A 12,698-nucleotide genomic window follows, 5' to 3' on the forward strand; every position below is an offset into this window, starting at 1 on the left:
CAAAGAGCAAGCAACTCGAGAAAAACACAAGCAACTCTAAATGGCTGACGACTTCCATTGAACAACAACTGACCAGTTCAAGTGCTCTGAAACCTCAGAGCTGAATGCTCTCCAGTGGGCTGCACAGGCCCATCATTACACCACAGTAGTGATAATATCTGGAGCCAAATGGTCTTGGCATAACCTAAGTGTCAGTGAACAAGTGTCTGGTGAGTAGATGGTGCTTACTGGTAATTTCCATCATTTTGCTACTGATGGAGAGTAGAAGGATGGAGCAGTGATTAATCTGATAAGATTTCACCTGCTGATTTCAAGGATGTTGATGGGAAAAAAATTGCTGATGGGTAACATGATTGACTATTTTTTGCTTTGTATCCTGTAGACTGGCTGCAGGGCACATAGTTTATATCACACAATAAAACAAATTGCCAACACTTCTTTGATAGCATCTCACTATCCAGTTAAGGGACCAAGACAGTATCTTCCACTTTTCTATCAACCATGTGCCTATCTAAGAGTTTATTAAATATCCCTAATATTACTATCTCCAACCAGTCTCTCCTTCTGTCTAATTTTGTGAACTTGCCAAAGTGTAGCAAAACTACATGAAGATTTCAGCTGGGATAACAAAGGAAATCATCACCTCTTCATAATCTGAGGATGATTCTAACACTGGACTACAATTGAACTGATTTTATTAATATAAAGGCTTTAGTGGGCAAAACTTCTAAACACAGAAAAAGTGAAGTAGGAGACAGCAAGTTGACTGAAGTTTAATAGAAGAATGGGGTATGTAAAATAGTTGACTAGCAGAAAAGTCAAGGCAATGCTGGAGTTAACTATAGAAAATATGCCAACAGTGATGAATAACTGAGCTTTAAAAGATTAACGTGTAAAAGATTGTACAACATCAGGTAAAAAAGTCACAACTCAGAAATATTAGATCTCTCTGAAGGAACTGATGGATAAATCAAATTAAAACAGTATTATTTATTTACATTTTTGAACAAAGATCTATTAATAATAGAAAGGTAAAGCTGCATTACAATTAAGTAAGAAAATAGTTGTAAATTGAAAACATCACTGTGAAGCAACAACTGAAAATGTTTTTTTGATGAATACTTGCCTCTGCCTATCTACATACTGCAGAAGAGATTTGAAAGCATTTTCTAAAATTTGCTGACAACTGAACATTCCTGTGGAATGCCTTAGTGTATCAAAATGATGGAGATTACACAAGGTGAATTTACATAGACTTAGCAAGTGAAAGATTATTCACAAAGTGACACAAAGGCAGATTTTACGAGTTTATGCTTTTGATGAGGAGCCTCACAGGCAGGGCACTGATATCAGGAAACTGCAGGTATGCTACGCACGTACGCCAGCCCATTTGCTTTGATGATGAGCACAACCGCGATTTCTTGTTATGCAAAAGAAATGCTCCCTTAGAGCAGAAGACATGCGTCAAACTAATACAGAAATGAATGTAAGGAACCGCACATTTAAATATATAACTATTATTTGTATAACTTCAACAAATGAAGGCACCTTACCTCCACACTCGCAATGAACAATGAGCTCCACTGCATATGCATACTTGCACTATTCTGATGCACTATTTGTGACTACCTCTGCAGGGGTGACCATTGTCATTAGACTTATCTTTGAATTGTCTGCAATCTTAGCCATAATAATAGCATCCAAATCATTTGACATATAACATGAAAAGTATTGGTCCTAACACTGAGCTCTGCAGAATACCACTAGTCACCAGCTGCCAACCAAAAAAGGCTTCTTTATTCCCACTCTCTGCCTCCTGCTGGTCAGTCAACCTCCTATCCATGCTAGTGCCTTTCCTGTAATACCACAGGCTCTTGGCTAGTAGCCTTATCTGCAGCACCTTGTCAAAGGCCTTCTGAAAATCCAAATAAACAACATCCACCAATTCTCCTTTGTCTATCCACCCTGTTATTTCAACAAAGAATTTCACCAGGCTTGTCAGGCAAGATTATCCCTGAAGGAAATCATGTTGACATCGACCTATTTTATCACGTGCCTCCAAGTGTCCCAATACCTCATCCTTAACAATGGATTCCAACATCTTACCAACCACTGATAGTCAGTTGTGTGGCTGATGGTCTAGTAGTAGGGAGCAGTGTGAGCCAAAGGATAAAGACAACTAGTTCAGACATTTACGAGGAAACCCACAGTACATTGCTCCAGGAGTGCCCAAGATGTCCTGTAATCTATCAAAATAGCTTTACATACAGAGATCTGGTCAGAGCTTACTCACGTGTGGAAACGCTGGTCAAATTTCTGGACTGACACTAACATTAGGAAGTGGAGAAAAACTATTTAGTTATGCTGCAACTGACTTCCTGTGCACTTCTATCCATATTCACAGTCCAACAGAGACTAGCATAACACATTCATTCACCAAGTCGCTGTATACTTCTGCACATTTACTCACTCATATATGGTGTATAGAAGTCCTTGGAGTCTATTGCAATAGTACCTTCATACACATGATGTGGGTACATATTAATTGTTACTGCACTTCAGTAAATTTCTCATCTATGTTTTCAAACTCCAAGAGATTATTGTAGATAGCACTACAGTGTTGTGTTCACAGAACAGCAAATATACTACAACCTGCTTCTGTAGTGCTGTAGCACTTTAAAACACAGCAGTGTCTCTACTACCTTAAAAGTTTGCAAAGATCTAAAGCTTTGACAAACTTCTACAGTTGTGTGGTGGAGAGTATATTGACTGGTTGCATCACAGCCTGGCAATACCATTGAATGGAAAATCCCACAAAAATCAGTGGTTACTGCCAGTCCATCACAGGCAAAGACCTCCCCACCAATCAGCACATCTACGTGGGGTGTTGTCACATGAAAGCAGCATCCATCATCAGGGACCCCACCATCCAGGCCATGCTCTCTTCTTGTTGTCACCAAGAAGGTACAGGAGCCTCAGTGTTCATACCACCAGGTCTAGGAACACAGTCATTATACCTCAACCATCAGGCTCGTGAACCAGTGGGGATAACTTCATTCAAATACACTTGCCCCATCACTGAAATGATCCCACAATCTTTGGACTCGCTTTCAAGGACTTTTCAACTCATTTTTTGATATTTATTAGTATGCCCACAAGAAAATGAATCTCAGGTTGTATATGGTGACATATACTGCATGTACTTTAATAATAGATTCACTTTGAACTCTGAATAAACTTGGAGGCACCAACTGAGCGTTGCAGATCAGTAGCCTCAAGGCCCTATGCTGAGGGGTGTAATGTTGGCCAAGGTGTTTAGATCTTCCTGCATGCATGCTGAGTGGATAAGTCAGAGTAAGCAATACCATGTTAAATCAGCTGTGGTCTGCAGCAGCGGTCATGAGGAGCAAGCATAGGGCAGAAGCTCCTACTTCTACCCTGACTGGCTACTGCCGTGACATTTTCCTTGACTAGTAATGCCACCCCTCGTCCTTTAATCCCTCACACCTAAAGCAATGGAACAGAGTTTATGTGTGGCAGATTCATCTGCTCATGATCTGCTGGTAGAAGTAATTACAGTGCAGCTCTGTGGCAATGAAGTCTTCTCCTTTTGGCTTCCTTCATGTAGCTGACTGATTCTCCTCTTCTTTTACACCTCAAGCTGAAGATGGAACCATGCACAGTGAAGCAGGACTGAATGGCTTGGCACAGACGATGCAGCCAGGTTAGGTGTCTAAAGCAAGCACACTTTGCAGGAGATGTTCTATGTGGATAATACTCTTGAAGTTGAGGATTACTGTCTGCCAAGAATGTGCAGACATACTGTACTGATATGAGAAAGTATTAAATGATTACTCTGTCAGCTTCAAAACCTAACTAATCGGGTAGTCCAGAAAATCCAGGATTAGCCATTTGAAATAGCACGGTTACAACTTCAGCTTGAGGTGTTCCATTGTTTTCGGAGTGAGGGATTAAAGGACGAGGGGTGGCATCACTAGTCAAGTAAAATGTCATGGCAGTGGCCAGTCAGGGTAGATGGGAGAACTTGTCTTGTGAGGACATATGGGTGGAACTGAGGAATAAGAAAGATATGACCACATTAATAGGGCTATATTATAGACTACCCAACAGTCTGCAGGATTTAGAGGAACAAATTTGTAGACTGATTGCAGACTGTTGCAAGAAACGTAAGGTTGTGCTAGCAGGTGATTTTATCTTTCCACATATTGACTGGGATTCCCATACTGTAAAAGGGCTAGGTGAATACAGTTTGTCAAATGTGTTCAGGGAAGTTTCCTTAATCAGTACATAGAAGTCCCAATGAGAGTGTTGTGATTCAGCTAGAAACTGCTATAGTTTTCTATGACTCGAACTGTAAAGTACAAGGTAAAGCAGTTTTTCCAACATGCTGAATTCCAGCCCAGTCAGTGTCAGTTGAGAGTGACAGAGTATACCCTATGCTATTGCTATCAGTAAGTGTATCTCCCAAATGTCATTCAACATGAAGGAGCATCGATTCATCATCTGAGGTTGGATGTGTCCTTGCCCAAGTTAGACTTTATGAAAGGTGGAGTCATTGTCAAAGACTCTCAGGGCTACTTCTATCCTACATACCTACAGTGGGTGTGCACAGCTGGCAAGGCAGGAGATGTGGAGAATAGGTGTCAAACAATGGGCCTCTATTCATGACGAATCCTGCTTGAACAGTTTATGAGATGCAGCAACATCAAGTGTCCTGTAAATTTCCCATGATAACCAGAGTCTAACAACATAACCAAATTCTAAAGGAAACATTGAAGAGGCGTTTTCCAAATTGGTAAGAGTTTAACCATCAGATAAAAGAGAGTTTGGTGGAGTTTGCAGCTGGCACAAAGATTTAGCGAGTTGTAGACAGTGAAGCAGGTTGTTAAAGTATACAGGAAAAAACAGATCACTTACAGATACGGGTCTAATCTGAGCAAAGTTGCACTTTGGAGGTCAAACATAAGGGAAAAGTATACAGGTGTTGGAGGACTCATTACAGCATTGACATACAGAAAGTTCATGAGGTCCAAGTCCATAGCTCCTTGAACACAGAGTGGAAAAGGTGTATGCCAAGCTTGCCTTTGATGGTTGGGGCATTGAGCATAAGAATAAGGAAGTAATTTTGCAGCAATACAAAACTTTGGTTAGGCCATACTTGTGGTATTGTGTGTAACTCTGGTCATCTCATTACAGGATCTGTTGTCTTTGGAAAGGGTACAAAGTAGAGTCATTAGGATACTGTCTGAATCAGAGATTATAAGCGACAAGGAGAGGTTGTAAAACCTGGAATATATTTTCTAGAGCAGTGGTGCCCAACCTGGGGTCCACAGATCCCTTGCTTAATGGCATAAAAAGGGTTGGGAACACCTAATGTGAAGCTTCAAGAGGCTGAGGAGAGACCTGATAAAAGTTTGTTAAATTGTGAGAGGCATTGATAGGGTAGACTGTCAGAATCATTATCCTTGGGTAGAAATGTTAAATACTAGAGGATATAAATCTCAGGTGATGGGGAGAAATTTAAAGGAGTGATTTTTTTTAATACAATAAGTGGCAGAAGCCTGGAATAGGCTACTGGGGGTAGCAGTGGAGACTCGTTATAGTGACATTCATGAAGCTTTTAGATAGATACGTGAATATGAAGAGATGAAAAATTGATCATTTACAGCCAGAAGAGATTTAGTTTGACATAGCATGATGTTCTGAACAAGCACTGTGGGCTGTTCTTGTGCTGTACTGTCCTATGTTATACCACTTATCCAACTTCTAATTCAAGTATCATACACTCAGTGGCCATCTTATTCCGTACACCTGCTTGTTCATGGTTAATGTAAGTATCTAATCAGCCAATCATGTGGCAGCAACTCAATTCACGAAAGCATGCAGACATGGTCAACAGGTTCAGTTGCTGTTCAAACCAAACATCAGAATGGGGAAGAAATGTGAGCTAAGTATCTAAGTGACTTTGACCATGGAATGATTGTTGGTGCCAGATAGGGTACATTGAGTATCTCAAAAACTGCTATTTTCCTGAGATTTTCATGCAGTTTACAGTGAATAGCGCAAGAAACAAAACAAAAAAAAATCCAATGAGCAGTGGCTCTGTGGGCAAAAAGGCCCTGTTACAGAAGAGATCGGGGAGAATGGTTCAAGCTGACAGGAAGGGTGGCAGTAATGTAAATAACCACATGTTACAATGGTGGCGTGCAGAAGAGCATTTCAAACTGCACAAGATGCCAAGCATTGAAGTGGCTGGGCTACAGCATCAGAAGGCTATGAACATACGCTCACTGGCCACTTAATTTGGTGCAGGTAGTACCAAATAAAGTGACCGCTGAGTGTAGAATACCACATTAAAACAGAGGGTTCACTTTAGTGGAATTGTTGATGAGTTAGAAACTGAACAAACTTGGGTTCTTTTTAGTCTGGTTCTGGAGAAAGCTCAGAGACGCAACATGATTTGCATCAATACAGCTCAAGGAAACAGGCACCGAGAAACAGTTTAAATGACATCAAAATAGAAAAATAAAAGACTAAGAAACAAATATAAAATGCAGAAGTGATTATTGGTGAAGCGGAACACATCTGCAGGACCAATGGATATCTGCTTCAAATTGCACAAGTGTCCACCCGGCCCAAATGATTGCCTTGAGAAATGAAATGGAAGTATCAAAGAAATATATTATGAGGAGTAAATTTGGACATAGAAACAGTTACTGCAGAAGAGATAAATAAACTGTGAATTAACTGAGGATGTCATACATCTATCACATCAACAAGTTACAACATCAGAGACCTAAAAACAATTAAGGAAGTCTGATAAATCCATTCAACAGAGTGGACTCATAATTGCTGCGTAAATGTAAATCATTCTTTTACAGAGACTATAAAAAGCTGCGTATTTCGGGCAATTATATCCTCATATGCATGTTATAAGCACACATTGGCTGCTGTTTACCTTCTTGGAGAGAAGGTATCCACATATTGAAACCTTGGGTTTTCTTTTAGGAATTGCAATAAATAGAGCCTGCCAGCACTACGGTATTGGCTCACAGGTCACTATCAGAGAGCTCAACAGCTGCTCACGGGTGACACTATGGCAAAATTAGGAGTCTGCCACCTCACACCTTCAGTGACCTGCTTCCTGACTTCTTTTGTAAGTGTGAGCTTCCTTTGAGGAATCTGGCTTCCTCCCACATTCCAAAGATTGTAGGGCAATTATAACGCGAGACCTTGGCGTGGAAGTTTATAGTTCCCTGAAGATGGCAAAAGAAGTAGATAGGGTGGTCGAGAGGAGCACGCACTGTACTGGTCTTCATTGATTGGTGCGTTGAGTATAAAAACAGGGAAGTCAAGAGGAACTGAGTACAACTGTTCAGCGTGATGTGCAGTTCTGATCACCGCAATATGGGAAGGAAGAGGAAATTTTGGAGAGGATGCAGAACAGATTCACCGAGAAGTTGCCTGGATTAGAACATATTAGCATTGAGAGCGTGGACAAAATTGGATTGTTTTCTCAGGAACATTGAGGGAAAATCTATACTGGCACATATAAAATCATCAGAAGTACACACTGGGTGGGTAGTTGGTGTCTTTTACCCAAAGTGGAAATGTCAAATACTAAAGGGCATTGTTTTAAGGTGAGAAGAAGGAAGTTTAAAGAAGGTTAGTGTGTAATTTAAAAAAAAACAAATTTTTTAACATTGGAGAGTGGAAGGTGCCTGAAATGTGCTGCTGGGAAAGCTGTTGAAAGCAGATATGATAGCAACACTTACGAAGCTTTTCGACAGACACATGAACAGGCAGGGAATTGTAAGGCCACGTACAGAAAGGTGGACAGTTTAAATTGGCATCATGGTTGTCACAGTCACTGTGGCCCAAAAGTCTGCTGCTGTGCTGGACTGTTCTACATTCTGTAAGTTGCCCCCAGTGTGCATGTATATTGTAGTATCTGGAGGATTGGGTATTGATGGGAAACTGGGGAGACTAAGTTTAACTGGGAAAATTAGTGGGCAAATGGAACTGCTCTTTTGAGCTGCAGTAAACCTGAGTGGCTGAAACAGCTTTCTTCCACGTTGTAAGAAAATATGGAACCTACACTTTACTGCACACTCACATTAACAGATAATATTGTTCCACAAACTCTCACACAAAATGAAGGTACAGATCTATCGATTACAAGTCCAGCTCTCACCCAAAATAGTCATTTCAGTTATATACAGTTATAACTGTGAAATGGGATTCAATCTCTCTGAAATCACTGGAGGAACAACTTGAATGAATACAGACAACTGTTAGAGGAAAGATATAGAATACACAACAAAGTAATTTTAGAACTCCGATTTCACAATTATGGGATTAAAGCAATTTTGTCTTTTTCCTGCTCAGCATTGAAACAAAGGAAAATATTGTCCAGTGCTCTATCATATTTTTTAAAGTAAATGTAGAATAAATAATATATCTGAAAGACAACAGGATATTGTTTCACTTGCACTTAAAAGCAGGACAGCAGTAGAAATGAATTCAAATGTTGGGTAGTCATGCTGACCCACCTAGATATTATTACCTACTCAGAGCTTCAGGTGGACCTACATCCTGTTGACTGGATCTCCTGACAGAAACAGGTGGGATCTTCAGAATGGAAATGCAGGCCATGTACCATGACTAAGATTACAGTCCACTTGTGTTTCAATCTGATATCTGTTCTTGCTATTAGCCATCAACCACACATTGTTCAAGTCAACAGCTGGCTCTTTTCAGTGATAACTGAAGCAGCCCTCAACTGTCAGCTAAAGCTGACCGAACTGTCAATCCTCTTGCCTCTAAGGTTCACATCTTAATATAACTGATATTTCATGCAATTACTGTGAAGGTTCCAATGACATACTGTTGTTTTGTCCAGGGACTGTGAACTATCAGCTGGGCAAAGCACCTTGTGCGAGCTGCTCCATGATCTGGTATATATAATGGCCCAAAACAATGGATCCCACGCTGCCTCCTCTGGATGGCAGTCCACCTACCATCCAGAGCACATCAAAACCACTCATCATTTTCATCCTCAATACCCTTTCAGGGAGTACAACGTCTTGACAGCAGCTAAATAGCAAAGCTAGCACAAAAAGCTTGATGCAAAATCAATTTGGATCCATTTCAAATAAGCCTATTTCACATTTACAACGCAAATTGTCCCTCTCTCAAGCAGATTACTGCCTTTACCTACTGTGAGAATTGTTTAGACACCAATATGCAAGAATGTAATCCATGCAAGATCATGCATCCACTGTCAGGAAGACCTTAAGTACCATCGTATGGCCTCCAAAGAGGCTGCTGGCTAACGTATTGCAGAGAGCAGTGTTGAAATGCACGAGAAGAAGATTTCTAGCAAAACCTCATTTGGTGTAGCGATTTCACTGACAAACATATTGCAATAATAAGACAATTTTAAGTTTAAAAGCTCTATGGCAGGGGCACCCAACCTTTTCCTATGCAATGGACCCCTAGCATAAACAGAGGGGTCCGTGGACCAAGGATGAAAACCCATGCAGTACGGCAATTCTGTGAATAACAAGAGCAAAGAGCAGCTGAAATAAAAAATACAAGCATTCAGTTAAACTCAACTGTTTCAGAGGTTCAACGGTTCATTTTATTGTCAAAGTATGCATGTACAACACAACTCTGATAGAGTCCTTACAATGACATATCAGGGTAACCCGATGTAAACCGGGTTTGGACAGAAACCACACAGGACTTCAGTTGAAAGAAGGAGATGTGGAAATATGGTTTCTATGAAGAATGAGTCAAAATAACAGAGCAAACAGCAAATGGATAAGATTAGGGTGGGGATGAAAACTTGTAAATAAGATTAAAAAAAGCTCACCAATAACAAAGACTGGCATGAAGGCTCCACATGGTACAGGAATTGTTGTGGCCAATGCAGACATCCAGAACTGAAAAGAAACAAATTGTTTCATTAATTTTCAAGAGAGGCCTCAAAGGCAAACAATCAAAACAGAATTAAATAAACTAGTGATTAATTCTTGTGTCACCATAGCTGCAAGTTAGAAATGAGGAAAAACAGAAACAGGCAAATTTATCAGATCAGACTGTAGAATTTTCATTTATTTTTCCAACAGGATCAAAACAAATGGGAAAAGACTGTCAAAACAAGGTCTTGCTGAAACTGGGATTCTTTACATTAGGTGAACAGTTATGTAAAATAATAAGCATTTTTAAATTATATGATGCTATTCATAATGAAAAAATGAGATTTAATTGCAATGCAAAATGAAAATCAAACATTGAATCATGTTTGCATATTTCCATTAATTAAGAACTACATTGCCCAAATTGCTGTGCTATTTCAGTTTTTCTAAACTGCACTTAAACTCGAAATGTTGGACTGGTCTTCAATAACTTCACTAAGCATATTGTTTTTGCGCCTACTAATGTAAAAATAGCATAAAATTCAACCACCTTTGTGTAGGAGGGAGTTGGTGAAATCACATATTTCATTAAAAGTTCAATAATTTGAAGCCTACACACCACAAAGCAGTTCTGTTTTTAGTACAGTAGCTCCTTAACCACAGGCCACAGTAGACGGCTGGCCAAAGATCCAAATGGTTGGACAAGCCACTTGGCTCATGATTTTTGCCGATCTTGATGTCAATTTATACTATAAGTCTTCCTCTTATGTATCATCTATATCCCCCCATTCCCTTTACATTTATGTACAGTGGTCCTAGAAAGTTTGTGAACCCTGTTGAATTTTCTCTACTTCTGCATAAATATGACCTAAAATGTGATCAGATCTTCATGCAAGTCTTAAATCCTGGCTTCTGATGCTGTCTGCGTGGAGTCTGCATGCCCTTCCAGTGACTGCATGGGTTTGCTCTGGTTGCCTTCTGCATCCCTAAGGTGTGCTGATTGGCAGATTAATCAGACATTACAAATTGTCCCGACTATGGAAGCAAGTGGATGGAAGTGAGGGGAGAATAAAAATGAAGTTGGTGAGAGAACAGTGTAAATAGGTGCTTGATGTTGAAAGGCCTGTTTCAAACCTGGATGCCTCATGATCCAGTAAACCATTGCACAAAAGTTCAATGTGACTGTTTAGATCTCCCACGTCTTTAGTGAGGAATTAGAATAACCAATTGAGGGGTCAATTTTTGCTCAAATTTGCTTCTAGGTCAACAAGAGAAATCTCTGGTCATTAGTTTTCAGTTCTGTTGTAATTATGGAATACTTGAAAATAATTGAATCTACCAATCTTTGCCCTAACATTACATAATAACCAGCTTCCCTTTCTTCTGTACCAAAACATAAATACATGAAAAATGTGACCTTAACCCAGGGAATACACTCATCTGGAAAAACAAGGCCAACAAGATTGATTTTGTATAAGGTCCAAGATATGCATTCCAGCATTCCTCTCATAATTAATTAATTACACCAATCCATCATACAACTCTAACTAAAGCAAGGAGCTGGTAATCATGTGAAATGCATTAGGGTGATACTAATTCAACACTAAACTTTTGACTGCTTCTAACAGACAGCATTCTCTGCCATTAGGAATAAAACAGTTTGAAAATAAAGCACACAGAAAGAAAAATATGCAGATTTATCCACATGAGGGATTATTTGCAGGAGATAATATCAATGTTGCCCCCTCCCCTTTGTGGGTTATTCAAGCATCAATCTGTGTGTTAAAACATCAGTTCACTGTGATTAGAATGAATAGTTTCCCAATGAATGGACATGCACCAAAGCTTTGATGTTATCCATTTTGGCAGGTTACATTTAACAGATGCTACAAACTTCATCAAAACACTGTGATCATGTACTGAAAGGCAGTTTCATTTATTTCAACTGACAGACCCATTTCTACTACTTTAAACCTATGGAAATGTTTTGACAAATTACTTTGAAACTAAGGAAGAAAGCGAAAAACAAAGCAGGTTCTCTGGTTTCCTAACCCAGCCCATACCCAGCCACTGAGTTCATTAACCACAAGAATTGGTTGAGCACACGTGAGAGTAAACTACCGAAAACAAAGTAGAATGGGACTGATGGGAACGTCCTGAGAACCAGCAGAGTCTCAGAACGAGGCCACTTGGTTTATCATGTCAAAAGGAAATGGATATATAGAAAATAGGAAAATCAATGGCCATAAATTGGGATAAATTCAATTTAGCAAAGATGACCAAGCAGGCCATCAAGGAGAAACCACGATAGTAAACTTGTGACAAAAAAAAAGACAAGTATGAGAAGTGGGAAAGAGCAAGATTACTGTGAGCTTAGGCTCCTTAGAGAATGAGGCTTCAGAATACTTATGAAGGACAGAGATGTGCCAGAGTTAAACAGATATTTTACGGTAGAAGATACAAAGAGCATTTCACCAATATTAAAGGATACAGACATGGAATTAAGTACTATCGCCAGCACTCAAGAATTGGTATAAGACAAACTGCTGAGATGGGGGGGGGGGGGGTGGGTGCAGAGTGTTGTTGACAAGTTCCCAGGACCTAATGAGGTTGCTACAGAGATAGTAAATGCCTTGGTTGTATCTTTCAAAATTCCTTAAAGTCTGGAAGGTAGGAAGAATGGGAAATTTTCCACTGCAATACCAAAAACTATTAATTATTGATGGAGTAATAGCCATCTAGTTGTTAGCAAGC

General features: G+C 39.8%; 1 protein-coding gene across 2 annotated transcripts in view; it reads right to left on the reverse strand.

Annotated features, from left to right (window-relative positions):
* Positions 1-12,698, reverse strand: part of LOC132378331 (chloride channel protein 2-like) — a 506,358-nt gene that overhangs the window by 152,062 nt on the left and 341,598 nt on the right. For both annotated transcript variants that reach the window (XM_059945154.1, XM_059945148.1), the window contains exon 13: positions 9,899-9,968. In XM_059945154.1, the coding sequence (XP_059801137.1) occupies positions 9,899-9,968 (70 nt within the window). The remainder of the gene's footprint in view (positions 1-9,898; positions 9,969-12,698) is intronic.

The sequence above is a fragment of the Hypanus sabinus genome, chromosome 2 (genome assembly GCF_030144855.1).
Source record: "Hypanus sabinus isolate sHypSab1 chromosome 2, sHypSab1.hap1, whole genome shotgun sequence".
Classification (NCBI taxonomy): Eukaryota; Metazoa; Chordata; class Chondrichthyes; order Myliobatiformes; family Dasyatidae; genus Hypanus; species Hypanus sabinus.